A 13853-nucleotide genomic window follows, 5' to 3' on the forward strand; every position below is an offset into this window, starting at 1 on the left:
AAAAACTACATTACACCCGTTAATTAATGACAAAGCTGATCCACTAGGGGGCGCAATGAGGGCTGCATCCAGGGTTTGGCAACCTTTTTGAACCTGAGAGCTACTTCATGGATCCTGAGTCATATGAAGGGCAACCAGTTTGCTACACTCTCCTGATATATATTATGGTATACTGTATATTATATTATATATTATTGTTAATGGTACTGATCTATGTCAAGTTCAATTGACATTAAAGCACATGTTTTCAACAGATCACATGATATATTCATGATGTATCCCCCCCCCAAAAAAAAAAAATTTAATCACTTTTTTTAATTTCACTAACTTTTTCTATTTACTTATTTGTTTTTAACTACTAACTACAATTGCTATTAACCTCCTTGTTTTCGCTAATCTGCATTTGATTTCATTGTTTGTATATTCTTTTGTTTGTAAGTATTTTTTCAGCTTCAAATTTTACTTTCATATGTTTTAACTTTCTCCTGTAAAGTGCCTTTGAGGACTTTGAAAATCGCTCTACAAATAAAATGTATTATTACTATTATTAATATCACTATTATTATTTGTAGGAGGAGCTGAGGCGGGACATCGCCAGGCTGCAGAGAGAGAAGGAGCGAGCCCGGGCCGCCATCACCCAGGCCGCCGCCGCCACCGTCAAGGCGGCCACCTCGCACTCCTCCTCCTCCTCCACCTCACACTCAAAACACTCCTCCCAAAGCTCTCACGCCGGCGCCTCACACTCCTCGTCCCACAAGCGCAAAAGGGAGGAGGAGCCGCAGCAGCAGCAGCAGCAGCAGCAGCAGCAGCAGCAGCAGCGAGAGAAGGGCAGAAGCAAAGACAGGCACCACGACAAAGAGAAGAAGAGGGACCGGGACAAGGACCGGGACAAGGACAGGGAGCGGGACAAGCATCGGGACAGAGACGGGGAGCGGGAGCAGGAGAGCGAGAGGGAACGAGAGAGGGGGAAGGAGAGGGAGCGGCCCCGGGACCTAGACGGGGAGCGGGGGGACAAGGACAGAGAGCCCAGCTCGTCCAAGCACAAGAAGAAGAAGCTGTCGTCGGCCTCAAAGGACCACAAGAAGGACAGCAAGTTGTACTGCATATGCAAAACGCCCTACGACGAGTCCAAGTAAGCTGCTTGCCACACACTACTGTTACAGAATAGAATATCGTTAGCCTAATAGCATCATTTCCTAAGTCATTTGTTTGGCCAAATTATGATATCTGAGAAAAAATTAAATAAAAAAAAATACTGATGTGCTTCCGAAAAAAATGTGTTTTTTCTTTTTTTCCGAAAATGTCCAAATATGACTTGGGCGACATGCCATGAGGCTAACGATATACGGCTGCACAATATATTGTATCGCGATATCAACATGTGCGATAGACATATTGTAAACATTGCGATAAATAGTGCGTTCGTCCATGCGCTAGACGTAAAGAAATTTGGCCAATCAGATGGAGCCTTGCTGCGTCAGATGCCCGCCTCCAAGTAACTGCTTGCGGTTGAGTACCGCAAACCTTGTGGAGAGACCGAGGGGGGCGGAGTCATGGCGGAAGCGACAGACACGCACGAGGAAAATGTGGTCGAAGACAAACCGAAGCGCGACACAACACCGGTGTTACGTCCGTACTGGTCTTCAGTTTAACGGGTTTCCTCGCCGAACAGCTGCAGATCGCCACCTTCAGCGGATTCCTCAGAAATTCAGCGCAACATATTACTGCCGGTTTTACCGTCGCAGTCCACGTCTACCACATCGAATAACCTCTCGCACGTGAGCAGTGAGCACGAAGGCATGAAGGCAGCATCCAGCTAACCCCCCCCCCCCCCCCCCCGCCCCCCCGACCCCCCACCCCACACACACACACGCCGTACCCCAACAACTTGTTGGCATAGAAAATGTGAAACATTTGCAATGTGAGACACTGCAGGTGGATTTAAATTCTTCTGTTCACCTTTAAGATTTAAGTTATTCAAATTATTTTATTTACTTATTTTTTATTTCAACAATGCAGGCAGTGGGGGATGATTCTGCTATCCATGTTTTTGAGTGGCATAAATGTTTGATATTGAAATGCTCTGCTTAAGTGATGGAGAAATTGTGTTGCTGTGCACCTGAGTTGGTTCAGTGTTGGTACAGCAGCTGCTTGCCAGGTGCAGTTCTTTCAACAAAAACATCTTGTTGGAAAGGAAACATTGGATGCTGTTTTTTTTCAGTGTCTGCATAGGCTACTCAGTATCTGCAGTCTATGTTCCCAGCAAAATCCAAAGCAGAAAGACATGAACACTGTATACTTAAGTATTTGTTTATTTATCTGAAGTCATATCGTTATCGCAACACACAACAGCATTATCGCATATCGCATGTTTTCCTAATATCGTGCAGAAGAGAATAGAGGGATATTGGGGTTAATGTTGGGGTTTGTTTTTTGGTTTTGTTCTCTTTCACTTTAATGCAGATGCTCTGACGTTATGTTAAATTGATATACTTTTCTGAATTGTCTGCAGAAAATCGATAAAGAAATTTGGAAGAAAAAAAAAGAATAGAATAGAATGAAAATGAAGCCTTTATTAATCCCACATTGGGGAAAACAAGGATTATATTAATTAAAAATAAATTAAATAGAATATCAATCGAGTAAGGAAGCACAGCAGCAAAATTACTTCTTTTTTTTCACAGCACAATTTCGTTTCCACAAAAATAAAAACGCTAGCCCACTTTCTGTCTCGTCAATAAATTATTGAAATGGTTGAATCCTGTGTCCTCCAAAATTAATGCTAAGCATTTTTTCTATACATATAAATCTTTTAAAATCCCCTAAATAGAAAAAAATGGGGGGAGGGGGAGTTAGGGGAGCGGACTGCCCACAAAGCCATGACCCAATCAAAACAGCTCTGTGACCCACTTTTAGGTCTTGGTTTAAGAGCTCATATTTCATTTATACATTGTTTTAGAAAGGCCAGTTTTAAAAGTTTCTCTCACTCGCTCTCTCTCTCCCCTCCCCTGCCCTCCCCGCCTCTCTCTCCCAATCTCCCTCGCAGGTTTTATATCGGCTGCGACTTGTGCTCCAACTGGTTCCATGGAGCCTGCGTGGGCATCACGGAGAAAGAAGCCAAGAAGTTGGAGGACTTTGTGTGCAGCGACTGCAAGCGCGGCCAAGAGGCGGCGAGCAGCGAGGAGCTGTTCTGCATCTGCAGGACGCCTTACGACGAGTCGCAGTACGACTTTTAGTTGACGCGATATCGTTTTTTGTTTTTTTTTTTTGGCTTGTTTGTTCTAAACAAACCTCATCACAATTTCCGTTGTCCGCCTGTCTTCCGCCGGCAGGTTCTACATAGGCTGCGACCGCTGCCAGAACTGGTACCACGGCCGCTGCGTGGGCATCCTGCAGAGCGAAGCCAACCAAATCGACGTGTACGTCTGCCCGCAGTGTCAGTCCACCGAGGACGCCATGACGGTCCTGTCACCGCTCACCGACAAGGACTACGACGGCTTGAAAAGAATATTACGCTCATTACAGGTACCAAAGCCGTGTGCGTGGAACAGTTTGTCTTTAAAGGTCCAGTGTGTAAAATTTTTAAGGAAGCCCTCCTGACAGTGTGTTTCGAACGATTAATCTTTTTTAATCGCAGAATCTCCATAGTTAACTGAGATTAATCGCAGTTAAAATTGCATGTGTAAAATTCTGTTATTTTGCATTTCAAGGCAGTTTTAACCCCATAATGTAAAGTATTTCTTGCCAGAAATCGGCCATGGGGACCGACTATGGGTTAGTAAAAGGGACAAAAAGGCTTACCGCGGGTTCACACCGGACGCGGAAGCAACGCAGAGTGACTGGCCCACCAAGATAGTGCCCAAGCCACCATTTCTCCGCGACGGTCGACAAGCGCCTCTGCTCAGCTGTTTACTCCCATCCAGAGCTATTTTTTTCATCACGATCAATTTCACATCGTCCATCTTTACTGGACAGCGACTCCTCTCCTGACCGACACCATCGGTTAACGAGCGCCGCAAAAGGAAGCAGGCTCCATTCCGCGGCGCTCGTGTGGACAATCCGGCTGCCTGACAGCGAGTTTCTTGTTTAGGGTGAACGCTCGCATCTTCAAATAAACAAGGTGTCCAGGTTTGGGTGTGCAGGCCACCGTAGTTCACTGGCGAGCTCAGGAGAGGGAGAGAGAGCCAAGGACGCTGCAATCTAAAATGTAACCACTTGATAGCGCTGTTTTTCCTTTAAAATTTCCAAATTTTACACACTGGACCTTTAAGCAGATAAAGACCATGTCACACTTGAACCCTTTCCCTCAACTAATGCTCACCAGCCAAGTGTTTCAATCTTCCAATGAAGCGAGTCTTGTATGTCCTGCACAAAAATGTTTCTCAAACCAATACCATCATGTGACTATTTATCCCAGTCTCACAAAATGGCATGGCCGTTCCTTGAGCCCGTGGATCCCCATGATGCACCCGATTACTACCGCGTCATCAAAGAACCCATGGGTAAGAAGAGCGTGTCGACTCGCGTCTGCCGGCAACGGCTGCAGAACATTCCGACGGATGAAGGTCCTCGGCGTCGGTCCGCTTTGCTCATGGTTTTTTTCGCACACCTCTCCGTCTCCCTCGCAGACTTCTCTACAATGGAAACCCGTTTGCAGAAGCGGCATTATCACAAGCTCACCGAGTTTGTCGCCGATGTGACCAAAATCTTCGACAACTGCCGCTACTACAACCCCAACGACACGCCCTTCTTTCAGTGTGCAGAGGTGCTGGAAGCCTTCTTTGTGCAGAAGCTCAAAGGTTTTAAAGCAAGCAGGTAAGACCAAGTGCTTCTCATAGTTATATATTGTTGGGTTCCTAAGGTCCCTTGCCATGCCTTTTTCATTTATCTATTATTTATTTTTTGTTACCCTGTTGTTTCCTGTCCCCTGCCTCCATCATCATTTATCTCTGCTGAGTTAACAAATGTATGCCTGTCTTTCACGCCACTTTTTTTGTAGCATGCGTTGGATCATTTTTGCAGTAGAATGTGAATCGCCGGTAGTGTGTAGTTGGCTGTCACTGCTTTTGACAGGTTGCCTGGCTGCACTAAACACAGCAGAGCTTGAAGGACTTTAGACGCCGTGTTCAAGTTCCATAACACAACCTTTTGCCTCGTTACATCTGTGTAGTGTTTGATCTTGTCTGTTCACCTCTACTGCATGCATTTTTTGATTTATGCCATCCCATTTTCTTCTTTCTTCCAGATTATCATATTCTTAAGTGGGCCAGTCTGGATGGACTGGATGCTGGGGTGTCTAGTAATAATGGCATGGAACTATTATCATTATCATTTTTTTGTTAGAACAGCAAAATTATGACTAACAGGATACGTCTATAAAAGAAAAGACCAAAAGTATACACCCCAAAACCAATTGTGCTTTTATTTAAACGTCACCTTCTCAACATTTCTATTAGAAATACTAATGACAGCTACGTTGATGTGAAGATCATGTAATGAAGGGACCTGTTTTGGTTGGTTGGTTTGTTTGTTTGTTTGTTTTGTTGTCCTTGAGCTGGCCTTTCAAGCACTTAATCATAGCGAGGAGCATGTTTGGAGTGAGATTTTAAGATCACCAAGTTTTACACTTCAGTTATTCTCTCCTGCACATTTGAGTTAGATTAGACAACACTGCTTATCTAAGTGTTTGTAAAGTATATAAATATATACAAAAATAAATATATATAAAAGTTGATATTTTACTAAAAAAAAAAAAAAAAAAGATATTTATGATAGGATTTGTATGTCGTGTCCCGTTCTCAGTTTAACTGGTTAACAGCGGTCATCTTGAATGTACATACTTTTTTTTTTATTTTGTACAGTGGTTGTAAGATCTGACTCTGTATATGAATGTTTTAAACAATTTTAGACTGTGTTATTTCTTAAAAACAAAAAAAACAACAACAACGATGTACTCACAAAAGAGGGAGGAGTTTGACCTCACTTCCTCACAAAGTAACCTCAACCGCTTAAATAAAGCAATGAAGACATTCCTGGTGAATCATGCCGAGACAGCTGCAGGATCCTCTCCCAACCACTTTTGCATGTTCTGTGCGTTTGTGTGTCTGTTGAGATGTCACAGCAATAACCGACAACATGTGAAGGCCTCTCAACTCTCCCTCCCCCTCTCTCCGCATCCTGTAGGTCTCATAACAACAAGCTGCAGTGTTCCTCAGCCTCTTAAAAAAACAAACAAAAAACAAAAATCATCGCACATTGATCAGACAGAATTCACTCGCCAAGAATGTGGCTTTTCTGAAGTGTAACTCGGTAACAGACTCGCCTGCGCAGCTCATCCTGCTCTACTGGGGATCCACTCCTCTGCTTTCACAGATCTGCTCGGGGCAGAGCCGCCGCTCTCTGCCCATCAGACCTCCAGGGACCTACTTTGGACGTGGTCCGTATCGGCAAGACTGTACTGAGGAGTTTGAACAACTGAAGCATTTCAGAAAGAAAAGTTTACCTCGGAGAAAAGACTCTTTAGGAGCTCTCACATTTCCATGTTCTTTACTTTTGTTTCTTTTCCTTTTTTTTTTTTTTTTTTTTTTTACCTTAGGTCTCTTTTGTGTTTAAAAAAAAAACAACAAAAAAAAACCAACCCTCAGGCCATCCTCGTGGTAATAATGTTCAATGAAGAAGAGGAAAAACGAACACTGACATACAATGGCTGACTTACTGAGCATAATGCATCAAGACTTTTTTTCTGTCTCAAGTTCAGATTTGTGGTGGAGCAGCTTTTTTTCTTCCTCCAGGTTCCAATCGTTTAGTCTGAGATGGCATGAGAGACAGTTGTACTAGTATTTGTACATTGGTAGATGGCTTGGTTAAACTTCTACAACCTACTGAAAGTACGGTAATAAGCTATTGTAAATTAAAGTGCTTTGCAGTGACTGAATGAGGATGGATCTGTATTTGAAGGTTCCTGCCCAGTTTCTTAAAAAAAAAAATAAAACCAATAAAAAAAAAAGTCAGATTTTGACTGGATTTTTTTTTTTCTTTTTGTATTACATCTGACAAAATATTGATGTATATGGAACTTAATAAAAAGCTAAAGATTTAATCTGTCCTGTTGTTTTTTAAATGGTTGAGCTAGCAACTTCTCCAAGTAGCACATTTTCACATTGAAATAAATCCCATGGCACACCACCAAGCAAAGATATTATAAAATGACACTTTTTTAGCCAAATAATGACGATATAGTCTCTACATTTATTGATACTCGGTGTGAAACATGGGAAACCTATTTAGATGCACACAAAGCTGAGATCCTTGAGGGAAAATAGTTCTACATTCCTTTGAAAGAACAGTCACTCCACAATGGAATTAATATATAAGTTAAGTGAAATCGGATCATTTTTCGCGGCACACCTGACTTTTTCTCACGGCACACCAGAGTGCCACGGGCACAGTGCATGAAAATCGCTGATGTATCTGATGGGTTTTTAGGGAATGCACTCCCCCTCCCCCTCCCCCACCTCCACACACACACACACACACACACACACACACACACACACTCCACTCCCGACCTCAAAACAACATGCACTGATAAAAAGAAATGCAGCAATAGGACTATTGGGGTTACAGCAACAGGCATATTTGCCAAAATGCAGTTATACTGTCCCTATTGTGGACACTTAAGTAGAACATATACGTTATGTTCCACTTTCTTTAGCCATGTGTTTGAAGACAAATGACTTCACTGATATCCACAGCAGGCAAATGTGCCTGTTCAAACCAAAGAAAATTTGTTGCGGTGATCAAAGTATTAGTAGTACAATGTCTATTTAAGATTTGCACTTGCTGTGTGCGGTCATATTAAAAGACACATTGTTTTCGAGAGATGTCTCCTGTTAACAGTACACAAAAGATTCAGAATAATATGGATAGAATGGCCTACCGCTGAAAACATCACATCATATTAAAGTACAAATAGTGAAGAACTAATGAGAACGAGTGCTGCAAATATTGTACTGTCTACCCACAGCCTTGTGTAAGAGGCGAGATTTTAAATCAGCTTTGTTAACAATTGTATTTGGCGACATAATTATGATTAAAATGTAAAACGGCGCGACTTGTTATTTGTTAAACTTCTTTTTGAAAAACAATGAATGTACTCGGCAACTTTAAAAGAGTCCCATTTAAAAGTGAGACGCCGAGATGTATGTAAGTCTCGCGATGTTTCCTTGAAATTACGGCATTTCCTGTCAGCTCTGTGATTTTGTTTGAACGGGCCAATGAGAAGTCGCGGCCGGATGCACTCGCTTGAATGGGCCAATCAGGGCGCTTTCGGGCAGAAATTTAAAGGTCTACAGCGCGTTGCCGACAGAGCAGAATCGCCTGGTGACGAGGTAAGAACCACGAACTCCAACTCTCTGTCATCGTTTATGTTCAAGTAGTTTAACTTTGGCTTTTGAAAGCCAAAAAAACCCTTGACGGCTATTTTATGAACTGTCAGTAAACTCCAGTAGACTTGTTTTATGTGTCGAAAATAAATGACGTTTGGGTGGCTAGCTTGACGTGCATATGTTGCGATCACGAGGTTGTACCATCTCTGTTCTCTATTATATTTTGTTTTTGTTTGTTTTATACTAGGGAGAATACCATAATACTTCTTTTGGGTGCTGCTGAACCTTGTCCCGACAACCGAAAATGTCCGAGAACGTTGTCCGCCTGAACCAGTTCAAAAACCACGGCAAGGACGCCAACGTGAGTTGACAACCACCACCACCACCAGCAGAAAAAGAAGAAGCTGAAAGCACACAAAAAAAAACCCGCGTCGTTATCCGCTGTACTTGTTTGTAATTTGCCTCTGTCGTCTTCCAAAAACCAGGAGCTTCGCCGTAGACGGGTGGAGACCAACGTCGAGCTGCGAAAGTCGAAGAAGGACGACCAGATCTTCAAGCGAAGGAACGTGTCGGCACTTCCTGATGAGGCCACTTCCCCGCTTCAAGAGCGAACCCAGAACTGCCAGGTAAGATTTTAGTTAATCTTTTTTTTTTTTTTTTTTCATCTAAATATATTTTTCACACTGTCGACCAACCTTGTTTCGTCGAGAAAACGTCCGTCTCAAACGGTTATGCACACTTTTTTATTATGCTTTTTGAAACGATCTATTCTAGTACTTGGTTGATTTGAAAGTTGTTTGTTTTTTTTTCATTGAGTTTTTCCCCTCTCCTTCTTTCTTCTGCTAGGTCACTCGGCAGTGGACCATCGATGAGATTCTCACAGGAGTGAACAGTGGCAATCTTGAGTTGCAGCTCCAAGCCACACAGGCTGCAAGGTAAAAAAAAAAAAAAAAAAAAGATTAAATAATTATATACATACACACACACCTTGGTGCACAATGGTCAGTTGCTGCAAACCATCACTCACTCGTTCTCGCCGTGTGTGCCGACTTGCAGGAAACTGCTGTCCCGGGACAAGAACCCCCCCATCGACCAGATGATCAGTTCGGGGCTCATCCCCCAGTTCGTGGCCTTCCTGGGCCTGGTCGACTGCCCTCCCATCCAGTTCGAGGCCTCCTGGGCTCTGACCAACATCGCCTCAGGGACGGCTGCTCAGACAGCCGCCGTGGTCGAGGGCGGGGGCATCCGAGCCTTCGTCAACCTGGTGTCGTCCCCGCACCAGCACATCTGCGAGCAGGCCGTGTGGGCCCTGGGCAACATTGCAGGTACCTCTTGAAAATCAAAGTTTGGTGGGGGGGGGGACCCCAACCCCACCACCACCAATACCACTGTTTCTTTGGATTGCTATTCATTTCTAATTTTCTCTACTTGCTCTTTAGGTGATGGGTCAGACTTGAGAGACCTTGTCATCAAGCATAAAGCTGTGCCCCCCCTGCTGAGGCTGCTGGCCGTCCCTGACCTGTCCGTACTGAATGTAAGATTGATTTTTTTTTTTTTGTATGTGGAACTTTTGTTCAACCTCTACCATTAATCCTGACAATATACTGCAAATGTTATATTTAATTCTCCACTAGGGGTCATGCTAACACACAAAGATGTTTTTAAACCAGGGTTGTCAAACTCAAATACACAGTGGGCAGACTTTGAAAAAAATCTTCCAAGAAAAGCTTAATACTATACAACCAAAAAAAAACTAATATTGCACACATGAAAATTTAATTTCAAAATAAAAGAAATCACCTATATAAATAAAATGTAAATAAAAATTGTATGCCTCTTTTTATTTTATTTGCAGCCTTATGATTTTAATTTCAGCAGTAACCTTTACGGGCTAACATAAAAAAAAGGACTAATAAACCAATTAAGTAATATTATTATCCTTCAATAAATGTCCTGTCCTTCTTGGATCTGTTTTAGCGGTATGTGTGCTGTACAATACCAGCAGGCCGGCTCTAGCAATGACTTTGTATCGCCTTGTGGGCCAAATATAATTACAGTGGGCAAAATTTGCCACCTATGGTTTTTAACAAACCACTCCAACCCCTCTGTCTTCTTTGATGCTTGCAGACCGGCTACCTGAGAAATGTGACGTGGACGGTGTCGAACCTCTGTCGCAACAAGAACCCGTCTCCCCCTCTGGAGACGATCAAGGAGATCCTCCCGACTCTCATCCGTCTGCTGCACTGCGACGACCGGGAGGTGCTGGCCGACGCGTGTTGGGCCGTCTCGTACCTCACAGACGGCGCTAATGAGCGCATTGAGGTGGTGGTCCAAACTGGCCTGATCCCACGCCTGGTCAAGCTGCTGGGCTCTAATGAGCTGTCTGTGGTCGTAAGTGTCACATGTAGAGTTTTTTTTTTTTTTTTTAAACCCTCTCCCGCTTGTGGTCTAGGTAATTCAAAGGTCTTGCTGTCAGTTATCATAGTGGCTATGTCTACTATGTGTAGTCTGCTCCACCGCATCGTCATTTACGGAGACCTCTTTTCCTCGCCGTTTTCCTAGACTCCGGCGCTGCGTGCCATCGGAAACATCGTGACCGGGACGGACGAGCAGACTCAGGCTGTCCTCGACTCTGACGCCCTGAAGATGTTCATGCCGCTCCTGCACCACAAAAAAGCCAACATCCAAAAGGAGGCCGCGTGGACCCTGTCCAACATCACGGCGGGGAGAGATTCCCAGATCCAGGAAGTCATTAATTCCGGCGTTATTCCCCACCTGATTGAGATGCTCTCACGGGTATGTCCCTCGCTTTTTTTATATATATAAATATGCACTAAATTCATCTTGCTGTTCTGTTACCACCTGTTGCTCACCTGTCGCCACCTCCCTCTCCTCCCCCCCCGGCCCCCCTTCCCCCTCAAGTGTGACTACAAAACTCAGAAAGAGGTGGTGTGGGCCCTCACCAACTTCACCAGTGGCGGCACGATCCAGCAGGTGGTCTTCCTCGTTCAGTCCAATGTGCTCGAGCCTCTTCTCAGTCTGCTGTCTTCCAAGGATTCCAAAATTGTCCTCGTCATCTTGGACGCCATCACCAACATCTTCCTGGTGAGTGAGCTGTGGGAAGAAGAGCGGACAGGAGTGTCTGTGGCGTTTCGCCACACGCGAAGTCATTCTTCTCGTGGCCGCGACGCTGTTAAAATGCTGTCATCTTCTCAGGCTGGAGACAAAATTGGAGAGTCCGACAAACTGAGTCTCATGATTGAAGAATGCGGTGGGCTGGACAAGATTGAGGCCCTGCAGGCCCATGAGAATGAGATGGTCTACAAGGCTGCCCTCAACCTGGTAGAGAAATACTTCTCCGACGAGGTACACTTCCCGAACAACTCGGATGTTCTTTTGAATCAACTCTGTGCACCTACGCAGCTGTTAACCTCTCCCTGTGTCTTTGTCCTCTCAGGACGAGGTGGTGGAGTGTGTGGCCCCAGAAGCTACCGATGACGGCTATGCATTCCAAGTTGGTGAAAACCAGAGTGCTTTTAATTTCTAGGTGTCTGTCTCTCTCTCTCTCTCTCATCTTACCTGTACTGTCACATCACCACTCGTGTCTGCCTTGTCCATGTGCTGAAGAATGTTTGTTCTTTTCTATGTATGTACTGTACGTACGGTTTTACATGTCTCAGAATGTGATTGTAAATAAAGTTTCTAAATCAGAGTTTGTCTTTTCTTACAGTTATTCAAGTTTGAGGTGTAACAATTCTTGAGGATGTTCATTTATATTCAATTCTTATATTTCACTTTAATGGGTTGTGCAACTTTATTATTAATGATATCAGTCTATCCTGCAAATAAAAACACATTTAGCTTCTTTATTTGTTTAAAAAAAAAATAGAGGTGACTGCATCTACACTAATCCCATGTGAAGGTATTCCTCTTTAATGTGTTTGGTAAACCCACACTAGAGATATGACCTTCAATCTAGAACGTTGAATGTTTCATATTTAACAATTATAAATGTCATATTTGTATTTACATATGCATATATATGTGTATATATCCAAAGAAAAAACATGTCCAAAAAGTTATGGATGCAATCTACGAGATTGGGTGTTATTTTTTTTTTTATGACGAGGTTTCCAGATACTCACAATTTCAACTAATTTATGTTTGGTGTCAATACATTCTTTAAAATCCTGAGTTTATATTATTATTATTACAATATTATTGGCATGTCAGAACAAAATAAACTTTTTTATTTTTATTATTGTTATTTAACTTAATTATATTGCTACATACGTCACAAGGGGGGGAAAAAACTGTCCAGAGTCAAAACAAAACAGGTAACAGTGTTTGTTAACCCAGGGCATCAAAGTTAGCATAAAAAAAAACAAAAAACAAAAAAAAACTGGGACAGCATCTTACCACCCATTCGAGGACACACTGTGTGTGAATTACAGCGATGTGCCACATGTCAGAAAAATGTCTCACTCCCCCCCCAAGAGTGTGCTGTCGTCACTGGTCAGCAGCTCCAACCAGCAGCCTGCTCAAGTGGGATCTGCGCCGGGTGGCTCAACAGTTGAACCCTCGCCGAGCCGAGAGGAGAGGAGCGGAGAGGAGAGGACTCAGAGTCAGAGCGGGGCTCCTCCGAAGATGTGACCGTAAACACCGCGCTGCAACGCCGCCGCTCCACAGCGCCCTCATTCCAGCTTCTCGCCGGAAAGTAGACCTCGCCAGTCAATGCACTTTGCAGCATCGCTCAGTTCGCGATTTTCTTTATTTTTATTTTCTTCTTTTTTTTAATATACACATTTTTTCCGCTTTTGTGAGCGACCGCTATGGCAGTTCAGTTCACATCCGGGCCACAATGCCTTGAGTCCATTATTGCCTGAAACTGGCGGAACGGCTGATTAATCTTTTAGTTTTCCCCCCCGCACGGTTAGCAACATTTTTTTCATTTTTACAACGTGCGGGGACAGCAGGCACCAAGAGGAGATGTCCAACCAAGGAGTTCGGAGGAATGGCCCTGTGAAGCTGCGGTTAACAGGTTAGCTAGCAATGCTTTTAAATCCCCACGTACGTTCCCCATTTACACTGAGCTGGGATGGCTCGGTGTATTTGCTGGATGGTTACAGTTCCCATGGGCCACCGAGTTGGCTCTGCGCCGGTTCATTGACTCGTGGTTTCTACTGAGTGTTTATTTTATTTTTAAATTCCAAGTTATTGTATGTCTGATCCGGGTTCTCGACTATTTTAAAACTGATGGGACGAACGTGCAAACATTAAAGAAAATGCATAGCATTGTTCCTGGAAGTAGTCTCAACCTTGTGATTTGTCGCCAGTAGCCACCACCAGACATAACACAAGTCCCGGCGTAGGCTACCATGGCTGTGTGAGAGTCTACTAGCGAGACATTTGTTACTTGTTTTAACGCAATTTTTTCTAAGTTTGTCTGCAACCTATTTCGTGTTT

The 13853-nt window shown here is 43.7% G+C and overlaps 3 protein-coding genes across 3 annotated transcripts in view; all 3 read left to right on the forward strand.

Annotated features, from left to right (window-relative positions):
* LOC142892377 (nucleosome-remodeling factor subunit BPTF-like) overlaps positions 1 to 7099 on the forward strand; it is a 35458-nt gene extending 28359 nt beyond the window's left edge. The window contains exons 27-32 of the mRNA XM_076032515.1: positions 573 to 1132; positions 3047 to 3223; positions 3333 to 3525; positions 4418 to 4502; positions 4629 to 4815; positions 6184 to 7099. Coding sequence (XP_075888630.1) covers positions 573 to 1132; positions 3047 to 3223; positions 3333 to 3525; positions 4418 to 4502; positions 4629 to 4815; positions 6184 to 6223 — 1242 coding nt within the window. The 3' untranslated portion in view covers positions 6224 to 7099. The remainder of the gene's footprint in view (positions 1 to 572; positions 1133 to 3046; positions 3224 to 3332; positions 3526 to 4417; positions 4503 to 4628; positions 4816 to 6183) is intronic.
* A 1491-nt stretch (positions 7100 to 8590) lies between these two features.
* Positions 8591 to 12099, forward strand: kpna2 (karyopherin alpha 2 (RAG cohort 1, importin alpha 1)). Its single transcript, XM_076032517.1, has 10 exons — positions 8591 to 8748; positions 8873 to 9013; positions 9234 to 9322; positions 9444 to 9712; positions 9827 to 9921; positions 10515 to 10778; positions 10950 to 11183; positions 11310 to 11492; positions 11604 to 11753; positions 11845 to 12099. Exons 1-10 carry the CDS (start codon positions 8692 to 8694, stop codon positions 11932 to 11934), a joined length of 1572 nt encoding a protein of 523 aa, XP_075888632.1. The 5' UTR covers positions 8591 to 8691; the 3' UTR covers positions 11935 to 12099.
* Positions 12100 to 12898: 799 nt separating this feature from the next.
* smurf2 (SMAD specific E3 ubiquitin protein ligase 2) overlaps positions 12899 to 13853 on the forward strand; it is a 46450-nt gene continuing 45495 nt past the window's right edge. Inside the window, exon 1 of the mRNA XM_076032518.1 lies at positions 12899 to 13428. Coding sequence (XP_075888633.1) covers positions 13377 to 13428 — 52 coding nt within the window. The 5' untranslated portion in view covers positions 12899 to 13376. The remainder of the gene's footprint in view (positions 13429 to 13853) is intronic.

This window comes from Nelusetta ayraudi, unplaced genomic scaffold (assembly GCF_046127955.1).
Source record: "Nelusetta ayraudi isolate G7.1 ecotype Tasmania unplaced genomic scaffold, CSIRO-AGI_Nayr_v1 ptg000034l, whole genome shotgun sequence".
In the NCBI taxonomy this organism is placed as follows: Eukaryota; Metazoa; Chordata; class Actinopteri; order Tetraodontiformes; family Monacanthidae; genus Nelusetta; species Nelusetta ayraudi.

Bases quoted from the DNA above. Each gene is read 5' to 3' on its own strand.
- kpna2 (XM_076032517.1), top strand. From the start codon at position 8,692: ATGTCCGAGAACGTTGTCCGCCTGAACCAGTTCAAAAACCACGGCAAG. The intron at 9,922-10,514 runs GTAAGATTGATT...TGATGCTTGCAG, and splicing joins CTGACCTGTCCGTACTGAAT to ACCGGCTACCTGAGAAATGT. The intron at 11,754-11,844 runs GTACACTTCCCG...TTGTCCTCTCAG, and splicing joins AGAAATACTTCTCCGACGAG to GACGAGGTGGTGGAGTGTGT.